General features: G+C 42.8%; 1 protein-coding gene across 7 annotated transcripts in view; it reads right to left on the reverse strand.

Moving 5' to 3' along the window:
* fli1 (Fli-1 proto-oncogene, ETS transcription factor) overlaps positions 1-12340 on the reverse strand; it is a 33409-nt gene that overhangs the window by 13696 nt on the left and 7373 nt on the right. For 3 of the 7 annotated variants that reach the window (XM_030067611.1, XM_030067608.1, XM_030067612.1), the window contains 3 exons: positions 6922-7133; positions 6205-6359; positions 4915-5118 (listed from right to left, as the gene is read on the reverse strand). In XM_030067611.1, the coding sequence (XP_029923471.1) occupies positions 4915-5118; positions 6205-6359; positions 6922-7133 (571 nt within the window). Of the gene's footprint in view, positions 1-4914; positions 5119-6204; positions 6360-6921; positions 7134-11800; positions 11918-12204; positions 12274-12340 lie in introns of those variants that run through there. The other 4 variants (XM_030067609.1, XM_030067613.1, XM_030067615.1 and 1 more) reach the window with 3 other exon arrangements.

Raw genomic sequence — 12340 nt, forward strand, 5'->3', positions numbered from 1 at the left:
GGTTCTGTTAACCCTTTTCCTACTGTGTTCCACATGTGGGCTGACCCAGACAGGCAAACAGGCAACATTGCTGAGAAAACCACAACCCATCCCACAGAGAAATTCAGGACTGCTGTTCAAGAGAGAGTGAGAGTGTGGAAGAGAAAGACAGACATGGCGAGAGAGAGAGCCACAGAGAGAGCGAGAGAGAGCGAGGGAGAGAGAGAGAGAGAGGGAGGCACTGCACCACTGACAGTTTGGGCGAGGGAGTCTTGGCTGCGCGGCCTATTTATTTGGACGCTCTCTTCCCCTCTCAGAAAACAAACATGTCCCGGTAATCTGACAGCACAGTGGGAGGACTGGCCGGTATTCAGACTTGCAGACCCGCTCCCTGACGCTCTCTTTGTCTTTCTATGTCTCACTTTCCCTTTCTTTCACTGTCTCTCTCCCTCTCTCTGTCTATCCCTTTAGTCACATCTGCTCAGAGTCTGTTGGATTACATAACATCGACAAACAATTTTCTTTTCTCTCCTTCCACCGACTGATGGTTCTTTTAAAAAGCCCCTGTCCTCTGTTTTGGCACACCCCGTAATATTGACAGAAATCTTTCAGGGCTTGTTCGACATTGTGATGGACCTCCACGGGGCCTCTGCTGTTTGTTCTGTTGAGCCATACGATACCATCATCTCAAACATGTGGTCTGGGCTTTGTCAACAAACTGAGGGTCCCAGTCGCCCAGTTGGGCAACTTGCCACCAAAGGGGGCCAAATAGACTCCTGCTCTGATAGTGAGTCAATCTGCTAAAGCAAAGCTACACTGCCTTACTCCTCTCACAGTCTTTTTACTCTGGTCATGTAAAGGCACATCACAGCATGTAACAATGAAATGCTGCTATTATCTATTTGTTATTATCTGTTAGCTCTTTTTCATATCATAATTCCCACAAGATTAACAATGAATGTCAACAAATACAAATTTATTTTATTTTCGTGTATCACATTTTTTACTTCATGGAAAATGGGGTGTCATTTCTAGGTACCTCATTATGTGCCAGTAGATGAAACTAAAAATTTCAACCCATGATGGCATCACAGATTTTTGAACAATCCCATCCCCCTGTCCCTCCCCAAAATACAGCTGCTTTTCTATCCCTAAATAATCAGCCACTTTTGAATGATTCTTCCAGCTCCAACATGCTCTTTCAACCAGAAGAAGATTAAATTATGGAAGCAACTGTGTCCAAAGGAATGTCATTTTGCTGCAATTAGACAAATTATTATTTATTATTTCAATAGAATGAATTAATCTCTGCATCTTCTGCACACCCTCTTTCCCAGAGGTCCCTTCATAGATGAGAAACTTTTTGTAGCAAATGGTCTCCACTTTTAAACTGGAAAAACATGCTGCTTTATTTCAATTAAAAGTAATTACTCCCGATCTTAGTAAGCATTTTGAATTATATTTGTAATGTAACTGTAAATAGCTAGCTCTCAGTCAGTGGAGCACATCAAGTGTTTACTTAAACGTCAACTACTTAGTGTCTACCTCCAGTTATGCTGATGTGGTCTTTACATAACTGCCCATAGTGCTAAGTGGCTGAACCTTGACAGTCAAGTGAGCAGCCCCAGACTGCCTTGTAATGGTGGCTAACACCAGACAGCTAAGAGAAAAGGCACGGGGCCAGGCCGTAGAGCCCCTCTGCACCAGTGATAATCTGCCAATAGAAAGAACTAATGCAAGGGGAGCTCTATAAAAATGTTGTGAGGAGGGAAAGAGAAAGATGGAGCAAGAGACAGACAGAGTGAGAGAGAGAGGGAGAGAGAGAGAGAGAGAGAGAGAGAGAGAGAGAGAGAGAGAGAGAGCTCTCCAGACCTCCTTTTTTCCTCCTCAGCCTTCGAGCCCAGATGTTTATGGTCTGTATAAACTATTGAGGGCTCGAGAATGTCCCCCACTCTGGAGCGAGCAGTAGTGCAGTGCAGGAGCCCAGACTTATCACTCTCTCTCTCGACTCCCTCACTGTAAATCCATCCAGACACACGAGGAACGGCGACAGCTGGGAAACAGAACTATTGCTATTCTCCAACGGCACTCAATCATGACCACCTCAGGCCATTTCCACGCACTTCTGAAAAAAAAAATAACCTCCCCCCACCACTGCTTCTATCTCACATTGGCTTTCGATGACTGTTGCTCTTCTTCACACTCCTGTCTTATCCTTCATTTACTTTTCTTCTCATCTCTCTCTTTCAAGGAACATCTTTCTCCCCTCATTCCATTTCTATTTTGGTCTTTTCTTTCAATCTATATACTTTACTTCTATTCTTTCTCTACTTTCCCTCCTCCCTCCCTCCATTTCTGTCTTTTCCCTTCTCTCTCTCTCTCTCTCCCTCCCTCCCTCACATCGCTGTGTGTTGGAGGATACAGTCTCTCGTTGTCTGAGGTTTTTGCTCCGCTCCGTTTCCAGCACATGTGGTATCAAACCGACCTACATGGGTGCGATAAAGCAAACAGTCCACAGTCCCTCCCTGACAGACTAATTTGAACAAATTCTCAAATTGCACCCCAAATTGAAAGCACATTGGGGTGCGGGCGGCCATCGCTTATAAAAATCTGGATAAGTGACCAACAATGAGGCCAAAATAATGCACGGGCAACCACCCTTGTTACTGCAAGCAGCTGGGTAGCCAGACAGATGTTCGGTTTGTGCCCGTGGTCAGCCCAGCGTGGGTGTCTGAATGATATTTCTGCGAATGACGTGGCAGGAATGTTTTGTTATGGTATGGCTGTAGGGTAGGGAAATGTGTCCCTGCCCCGTGCCGAGCGTACATACAGGGCTTAATGACTCCCGAGGAATGTTAATCAGAGTTTCAATAAACAGACCCAAACGCACACATGATGCACACAGATGTGTATGAAATGATTGCAGTCCCCGCTGGACTACCCATCCATTTTTTCGGGGGAGGGCGGGGGTGATGGGGGAAGAGTAACGGATGTTAGTTGGCAGATGACATCACATGACCTGTAATCACTAATACTTCCAGGGCCTGGCTTAGTCTCTCCCTTTCTCTCTCTTTCTCGCTCTCTTTTTCTCTCTTTTTATGTATGCTGGAAGCTCGGCCAGGCTCCAGCTCTCGTGAGTGAAGCCAGAGGTCTCTTTTCTGGACGGGGTTACTCCTCGTCTATGATTGTGTTTGTTTGTGCTGCGGGGGGAGAAGAGAGAACGGTTTCGGTTTCCAAGTCATCAGCCCTGCAGGGTCGGCATAAAGCCTGGACCCTCTCCTCTACCACCTCCTCGTCCTCCTTCTACTTCTCTGTCTTCCATAGACGTTCTTTTACTAACATGGTTCCTCTTGCCCCTGGGCTCCCAATGTCAATAACACACACTGCTCGCTTCTCAGAGAGCTGCCTGAAACCGGTCAGTCAGTCCAGGCACGGGACGGGAGCATTCATCTTTTTGATTGTCGGGAACGGATCCAAAGCAATTTCAATTGGCAAGTGGAGAGGATTCCCGAGACATCTCTTCTGTCTCCAAAACACACAAGGGCTAAATCGAAAAAAGGAGAGCGATGGGCAGAGTCGCGGTGCAGCACGCCTAAGCCGTGGCTAAGTCCCGCAGCCAGTGGCCATAATGAAAACTGCTCGGCGGAGTGTGCCCAGTGGCGGTCAGACAGATCCACCCGCTGCAGCGGCGCACAATGAGGCTGTTATACTCACGACAAGCATCTCTCTCTGCCCAGACGCCATGCACAGAGAAAACTGTTGACACCCACAAAATACAGTTCCCATTACATCACACCAAGGCCCATCGCAATTTTTGGGAGTAATGTTAAATTTAGTCGAGCCATCAGCCACTCCACCCTTGGTGTCATGATATTTTGCAGCCACAGCAAACCTAGCTCGGACTATTCTGAAGCACAGATGATAGCAAACTATCACACATACAAATTATGGCATAATGAAAAAAAAAAAAGAATTTTCTGTCATGCTAATTATTTTGTAGCAACCTATCAGCAGAACTAGAAACAACTGTGTCCAAACAATTGATGATACCAGATGTCCCTGTATTGTAAAACGTCACTTGCATATCACCTCGGTAAAACTCTGTCTCCTTTGCTGAAATATGTAAAGCAACAATCTACAGAGAGCCTCTTCAAGGGTAAGGGGCTTGAGTTTAGTTGCCTCCATTCTAAATTGCAGATCAACTTCCTTTGCTGTGCTGAACACACAGGCCTAGCGTGATTCCTGAGGCAATGCACCTGGGCTTCATCTTTCTGTGGACTATGTGGAATAAGGCTCTGCAAAGTGGAGTGGGGGATATAGTTGATGGTTATCTTGAGAAGTAAAAAAAAAAAAAAAAAAAAAAACCCTCATGGTTTCCACAGCTCTGTTTAAGACTGGGTAGCCATTATGGAGAAATGAGTTTCCAGTAAAGGCAGTTTCATTGTTTATTGATGGTAATATGAATATAGTGCGGTGACAAAAAAAAAAAAAAAAAAAAAAAAGTCACGTTCTTTCCCTTGGGTCTAGCATTTTGGCTCTCTTAGTTTTCATCCAAATGCGGGGAAATCTTACGTGCAAAGAAAAGAGGCTTCACTGAAAGTTGAATCGTAACTGTATTCTGTGTAAAAGATGGATGCAAAGACAGGCCTTCAGCTGAGACGCAAACAGCATAACATACAGCAGGAGCAGAGTTTCTTTTTACCAATATAACTTGTCTCGCAAATAGGAGCACTGAAGAGAAACCCACCATAGGCTGTATATCTTTAATATTTGAATCACATTTCTTAATCTTCCTGGTCCTACATCACATCGCCATTAGCACTGATCCTTGAGTGTTGGTAATGTCATCCAACCTGTTGTTGCATTCCCATGTTGGTTCTGTTGATCCATTAATTAACTGAAACACACTGCATTATATTAAAAAAGCATACTCACTTTCCCTGAGGTAATTGAGATGAGAGAGAAGGACTTCAGCATTGTACATGGTGGTGAGCCGGAGGAAGTCGTCCTTGCTCATCTTGCACAGCTCTTTGCCGTCTGTATTCTGAAACATGGTCGTGTCGATCTCTAACAGGCCGTACTCCTTGATGGCCCACTCTAGCCACTGGCGCACATGGTCCTGAGTCCACAACGTCGGGTCTGGAGGAAGAGCGAGGAGACAGGGAGGATTATTGACTGCACAACAATGAACAGATGAGAATGTAGAGTTGAGAGTCTTATATCTTGACATTGAAAAGGGAGGGGGAGACGTGGACAAATTGAAAACAGCATTTTGTATCAGTAGCAGAGCTAGTTCAGGGGAATAGGTGGATATAATTCTTCATCTTATTTTGACCACATGAGTGGGGTTTATGAGGGCAGCATTTAAATAGAGTCAGGTACGCTGTGTGTTCACGTTGGAGTCCTTTCTCGTGATTGTCGAAACTTTTTTTGTGCATTTTGTATCGTCCCATGTGCCTTTTTGTTTTAGCAGGCTAAAATAAAAATAAAACATACTTGCAAGCACTCCATCTCTGATCAACTGCACTCCTCAAGCCAATCTGGAAAGCAAACACTACCCATAGCACTTAAGGAGTGGCAAACTATCAGGTTAATGGATGCGTGACTTTTAACATCAGTTTAGCACCAACACTTGAGTAGCCTTTAAAATGGAAAATTTACCATGGCTCCATTTGATTTCAATTAAGTGAATTTCATATGCTCATTCTTGGGAGAATATAGTCACTCTCTTTGGCAACTTATGCATTTAAATCCTTGCTGTGGAGTTTGAAACCTCTGAAAGATCAGTTTTTACTCCATGTTGTTCAAATTCTGTTTATCTTGCAGACTGAAAGCTCAAATTTGTGAAATCAATAAGGAAATATATAGGTCTGGCAGACAAACAGAGGTCTTTGCTTGTATGCGTTTAGATGTGCTCCCATGAGTGAGGTAAAACCTTGGAACAATGCTTTCACCCATGACCCAGCTAAGTAAAAATGAGAGTCATAAAACATTTACAACACTGGCAAAATCATACCAAAACAGAGCTGTGATTCTGTCTGACACCACAGCAGCGCTAAAGAAAAAACACCTCGAACAATTTGCACCTGTACAAATATGCAGTGAGTATTTACACATGCAGTGCTTTATGAAAAGAGACAAATTCCTACCTATATATTTCATGTTAAATATGTTTTGTTTGACTGTATACAGTGTAGAAGCTTGTAGCAACAAAGTTACACTCACCTGCAGGTACAATGACTCTTCGCTCATTGGTGGTCATGTTGGGGGGAGGGGCGTTCTTCTCATCCATGTAGTTTCCATAGTTCATCTGAGATGTGTCGTTACCCCCCACCAACTTATTACATTTACCCACACTGCAGTCCACTGGAGACTCCCTGCTGCATAAACAGACACACACACATGCATGGACGCACACACACACGTCAGTTATAATACTTCATATTGTCCATGTGAAAACATAGACTGCACAACAATATATCATTGATTTATACTGAATAAAGTTTTACTGGTCAGGCGTGGTCAGACAAAAGTTTCCTTTAAAAGATGAATGTGAAGAACATTTTCCAGGGAAATGTTCATATTTTAGATAATTATCTCCTTCCCAAATATGTTATCAACAGATATATTGGCTGTTAATTTTCCTCTCTACTTACTGATATTGATATTGAATCTTTAAGCTCAGTATTGGCAATGTTCAACAATTAAAAAAAAAAAAAAAAAAAAAAATTCAAAGTCCATTGAGCATAGCTGAAGGTTATCCATTGAAAGGAAATGGTCTGCTGGATGTCAAACCACGACATGTCACAACATTCATAGCAGCTGCTGCAGTAATGGGCACCAAATGTCTAATATGTCCAATATAGATATATTTAAACTCATATCTCATTTAAATCCAGTGTGCAGACACTGTAGCATGGCATGTGGCAAGCTGTGCCATACCTGGATCCATTCATGTGCTCATATTCTCTCTTCACGTTGACCCGCACTGGCTGGTTGATCCACTCTTGCTGAGGGGGTAAGGGGTTGATTTTGTGGGTTTGGCCGTAGTCCTGTGTGCCAGATGCAGTCATGTCTGTCTTTGGGAGAGGGGCAGCAGCAGCGTATGGAGGCTCAAATAAGGACTGGTCTTCACTCACCACTGATAGCGCCTCCTGTGGGTGGAAGGAAGAATTGTTAAGTATGTCTTTCCTTACATAACATGAGCAAGTAGAAAATGCAAACATACAGTAAACATAAACACAATTCAGTGATGTGCAGGTGAGGAAAGCAAAACCCAAACTGGACTCATGTCGCCATCCTCACCTAGTTAACTAAATACCATCAACAGTCAAACAAGATGTTTCACAAGAACAACTGGATGGAGTTTCACTCTCTCGGTTGGCACAACTCAAAAAACCTGTGATCTCAAAACTTCAGTCTCTTGTGTATTTTTGTTTACGGCAATTATGTGCACTTATGTGTCATATCTCAATCTGGCATGCCAAGCAGTTTGTATATACAGTGTATGTAGCAACTGCAGCTTCCTGTTGACGTTAGCAGGACTTCAATCAGGCCCATAAGACAGTAAAACAGCGTGCTCTTCACAGATATGTCGATATCGGTATTTCTACTGATAATGCAACCAAAACCCCACAAAAACAGAGAGATTTTGGTATAATCACATTGTTATTTTTTGGATTTTGCACATTTATTGCATGTGTTGAGAAGAAGGACCAATCCTAAACAAGATTTCCAAATAAAACATGAGTTTTGGGGATTCTGGTAAATGATCTGGTCCATAGAGGGGTTAGAATAGTAAATCCTGATGAGTCAGAAGTCTACCACGCAAATAAATCACCAGTGCCTGGGTAGGCTGTAAATTCTCTAATCCGATATCAATATCGGACCCTAAAAATCCAGTATCAGTGGGGCCCTGATGCATCTGTTCTGTCTGGGCCTTTGGGTCTTCCTCCATTGAGAAGCACAGCTGAAGACTGAACAGAAGCAGGGGGTCACGGCTATACTGACCCCTCTGCTGTGGTTCAGCTGCAGCAATGTAAGTTTATTAAAGAAAACAAACGCAGCCACTTGGGTCTGGACAAGATACTCTGTCGTTTCCACTTGCTCCTCATCTGATGTCTTGGAAGCAAAACATGGATTATGGACCTGAGGACTCATAATGTAACACACAGACTTCACTGCTAGCATTGGATAGTGTCAGAAACAGTCGGGCAGTGCCACTGTCCCCAAAGCGGTGATCCAAAACCTTTCGTGGTCTTGATGGCTGTTAAAAAGAACTGATGTGTCAGTCTTTGTCATAAAAAAACACACTAAGTCCGAATGTCAGTTGAAATCACCACAGTCAGTCCTCTGCTGAGGATTAGGCTTGGGTCTGATGCACATCTGGATCTGATAGGATCTGATGGCACAGCTTTTACCGAGATGTGTCTAATCCCTGCAGGATTGAATGATATCATTCCAAAAATGCTATATATCTGTTTCAGGGTAAAATGGTACTTGATATTCATTGATTGATACTTCAAAAACAAAACTGTTTTCATTCAATAAAATGTTTCTCTTGTGTAAGCAAAAAGCTTTGGGCTCTCAAATAACTTCAGCTCCATTCCATTCTAAGACGTACTTTTACAGCAGCAGTCATTTTGAGTTTCACCTTAAGTGTTATTTGTAAAATAATCCATAATGCATTATTAAGCAACAAAATTTGTATTGGTAGAACTGGGGCTTATATGTGGCATCTACTACACACCTACATAAGGCTGACCAGTGCTCATTTCACACAGATTTACTGTAACAGCATCTTCCCCTCAACAATAATAACTAAAACAAAGATTTTTCAGGTTTGCTTTGATGGCTGTCTAGACTATGAATGCAGAAATGACTGTGTTCACTCTCAACTGGTACGTAAAGAAATAACTTTGATGCTGAAAGTCAGACGGCAGCGAATATGAAGTTTCACATCAGTAGCATCTTGTATGTGGTGCTTGTGTTCCGTTGCTGACTGGGGACTATTCAATCAATCTTTCCCTAATTAGTGGCGCTGGAATAACTTTATAAGACTTTTGAAAACATTACCAACTTGCTCCCTATTTTGACAGGAAAAAAAACGATCCAACAAAGTAACTGACAGCTGTAACCTTTGTTCTGCAGAATGTTTTCTCTTGAAATGATGATGTTATGATGACGTTTGTAGTGACTAAAGGCCTAATCTCAGATGTCACTGTGGTGCCCTCTGTTGACATACTTTCACCCCCCACTCATGGATTTGTCTACATAGTGAGACATTATTTTAAGTTTTATATTGACTGAACAAGCTATGGATACAAAAACTGATTGAATGTGGCAGCTAAGTGTAAGTTGCATGTGTATTTTGAGGCTGTATAAGGCTCCTCTCTGTTTTTAATGATTGTACATACATTGAAGTAAAATACACCTGTGCTCACAGAGGTGTCCAAATACTTGTAGATAATCCATCTACACGTCAAATTCCTCAAGCAGTGAATGTATCCAAAGATTTAGATGTCCAAATAAACTGAAGACGTTATCTGTGAGTATTGTTTCAGCAGTCATTTTCTCAAGGGGGCTTAAGTAAGCAGTTTTTATCATAACAATCATAAGAAACTACATTTGTGTACATTTGTTCAAGCACACAGGGCAAATATTAAACACGCTCTAGAGTTATTATAACATTACTCTACAGGTCAATGGGTGTATAAGGTAGCTGCGCCACTTTGGAGTGACATCTCTAACCATCTTGGCAGAATTAGATTTTCCAGTGATTTCATCAGTGGAGCCATCACAGCCTGGACACTGGCAGCAGCGTTTGCTATCTGAGAGAGCCACACCAGCTCGCCTGTGGATGATAAAATGCACACAAGTAAGGGAATGTCTCATTCCAGCCTGATAAGAGCAGACCGAACTATTATGACTGTTGCACGTTATATTTACAGTGACATATCAGCCTGCACACTGGAATTCATGATTGGCAAGTGGCATGTGCCTATCAAGATTGCGGAGAGGTTTTAAAAATAGGAGAACACGATCTCATGAAGAGACGGTCTAGGAACGGCAGACCAGCGCCAATTTGCTGTGTTTTCTTTCCAGTATCTGTGGGGAACACACACACGCTGCCACTGAGGAGGGCATGATAGAGCTCCAGTCAGTTGCTTTCAGTTTTCTCTCTCTCCTGATGCCCAGAGAGAACTGTTGAAATGAAAGTTTGCTGCTTTTAAATCATTTAAATGGATGGTAAACCCAGCCTGAGATGTGGATTTTCTTTACTCTTGAGCACAAACTTCACCCTCCAGTTCCTAAAAGTCGATAACTGTAATAAAAAGTTTAGGGGCTGTAAAGCCTCTGAATGAAATATCTGCTTCTGAGGATCATCGACCCTGCAAAATTTAACCAGCCTCTTACCAGACCACTTAGTCCCACTTTATGCTCTTTTTTCTAAAACAGTTAATATAAATCCTGTTTCCAGTACAGCTTCATTTGCTCAAGATTTTTCTAGAAATAAGTGACAATATCTTGAAAAAAGAAAAGTGTTTGTCACATTACTGCACAAGTGTCATGGAATTTGACACTGGAAATGTACTTGAAAGTTGAATTGCATTGAAAATAAATACATTTATTTCAACACATGAACTGATTTTTTCCAAAGGGGGTGTATTGATGTGTAATTTTGCACTGTATTCCTTGGTGCAGTGCTACAGACAAAAAAGGGGGAAAAAATAGTAAAATAAATGATAGCTGAGTAAGTTTAGATAAAATAGTCACTATGGGCATTGTGAGAGTGTGACACCTGCTGGGAGCCACCTCTGTTTCTGTTTACATCAGCCAAGTCTATCTCTCCAAATGCGTCACGACGCGTCTGGAGGAGACTGGATATGTGCAAGAGCTCCACATCCAGACTACACGTGTGTCTGTTTGGCGTTCACACACAGCCATCTAGCAGGAGCCACCCAGGGGGGGCATTCCTGTCTTTTGTTTAAGGAGGAAAGGGAAACCTGTCAGGAAAAGATTGTGTAGAACAGGAAACTCTCATGGCTAGAGAGCCCTTCCTTTGGTTTTTAGCGAGTATGAATGCACTTAGCAGCCAGTCATTTACACCAAAGGAAAATTTGATAATATTAATTGTCACAACTTGTTGCTTTGTTTCAAATGCTGCGGCTGCAACTGTCTGTCAGCGTGACATCCATCCCCTATAGACATCAAAACAATTACAGCCGTGTGAGAGATGAATGATGGGATTTAAGTGACTATGCAGCCTGCCATTTTTTTGTCTAGCCAACGTTTACACTCCTCCAAAACTCACACCACACCCAGCCGCCACAAACCCGCTACTTGAAATTTCCAAAAGAAAACAAGCTCCAATCATTTCTTCAACAACAATAACTCCAAATGCAGATGCTGCATTCTTGTCAGCCTACACTTGTTGACTGGAGGACATAAAGTGATCGTATCGCGGTATGAATAGGGACTTGCCATTCAACATCTGGTGGCTGCAGCCATCATGCATCTGGAATTTGACCGTCGGGGGGCCAGTAGCCAGTGTTAATGTAGACCAGCGCGCTTGACTACCAACATACCGTTTCAGAATAGTTGTGTAACTATATAAGGAGCATGCCAAGTTATCATTGTGAAGCATTGTGGTCGTGAGTGTCGCAAACGACTCAGTTACCCTATCTCTGCCTCGAGTTACCAAATGACAGTTTTCCTTGCAGTTGGACAAAACTAGCTGTCTTTCCGCGATATGAGGGGAATACAGTTATGATACACAACACACAACAAAGAGAGATAGTTTCTTTCGAAAGTAACAAACCATTGTAGATTTCTGACCCACGACAGGACCTCCGGACCGAGCCGGGCGACGTGCCACACCGCTGTTGCGCAGCTCGACACATCGTATCCAATCCAGCCATTGCTATTGCTCAATCCCCACAGCCCCAAACCAAACCATAACTAAAACAAATCATTGCACCCATAGGATTACTTGGACGTATGCTATACTCTCGTATAGGCTACAACATGTTGTCTGAAACAAATAGCCACTCCTTTAAGCCTTTCCAGACGTGCGTAATTGTGCGCTTGGTCCCCAAAATCCGAAGCGTGAGTCTGATTCATCTTAAAATCCAACCCGCCGTTATCTCCTCACAAAAAGTGGTTTGTTGCAAAGAGAAAACTGAAACTTTAAAAGAAACATAAAAAAGAAACAAATGTGGTTACCGCTCTCAGAACAAGAGAAAAAAGGCGCTCATCGTCGTCAGATTGGAGATCCCAGCTCACAGACCGACACACAGGGTCATATCAACCCATTGCTTAAAAAGGAGGCGCAACTCCGAAAAAGCATTCTCCCATAAAC

Source organism: Myripristis murdjan, chromosome 13, assembly GCF_902150065.1.
Source record: "Myripristis murdjan chromosome 13, fMyrMur1.1, whole genome shotgun sequence".
NCBI lineage: Eukaryota > Metazoa > Chordata > Actinopteri > Holocentriformes > Holocentridae > Myripristis > Myripristis murdjan.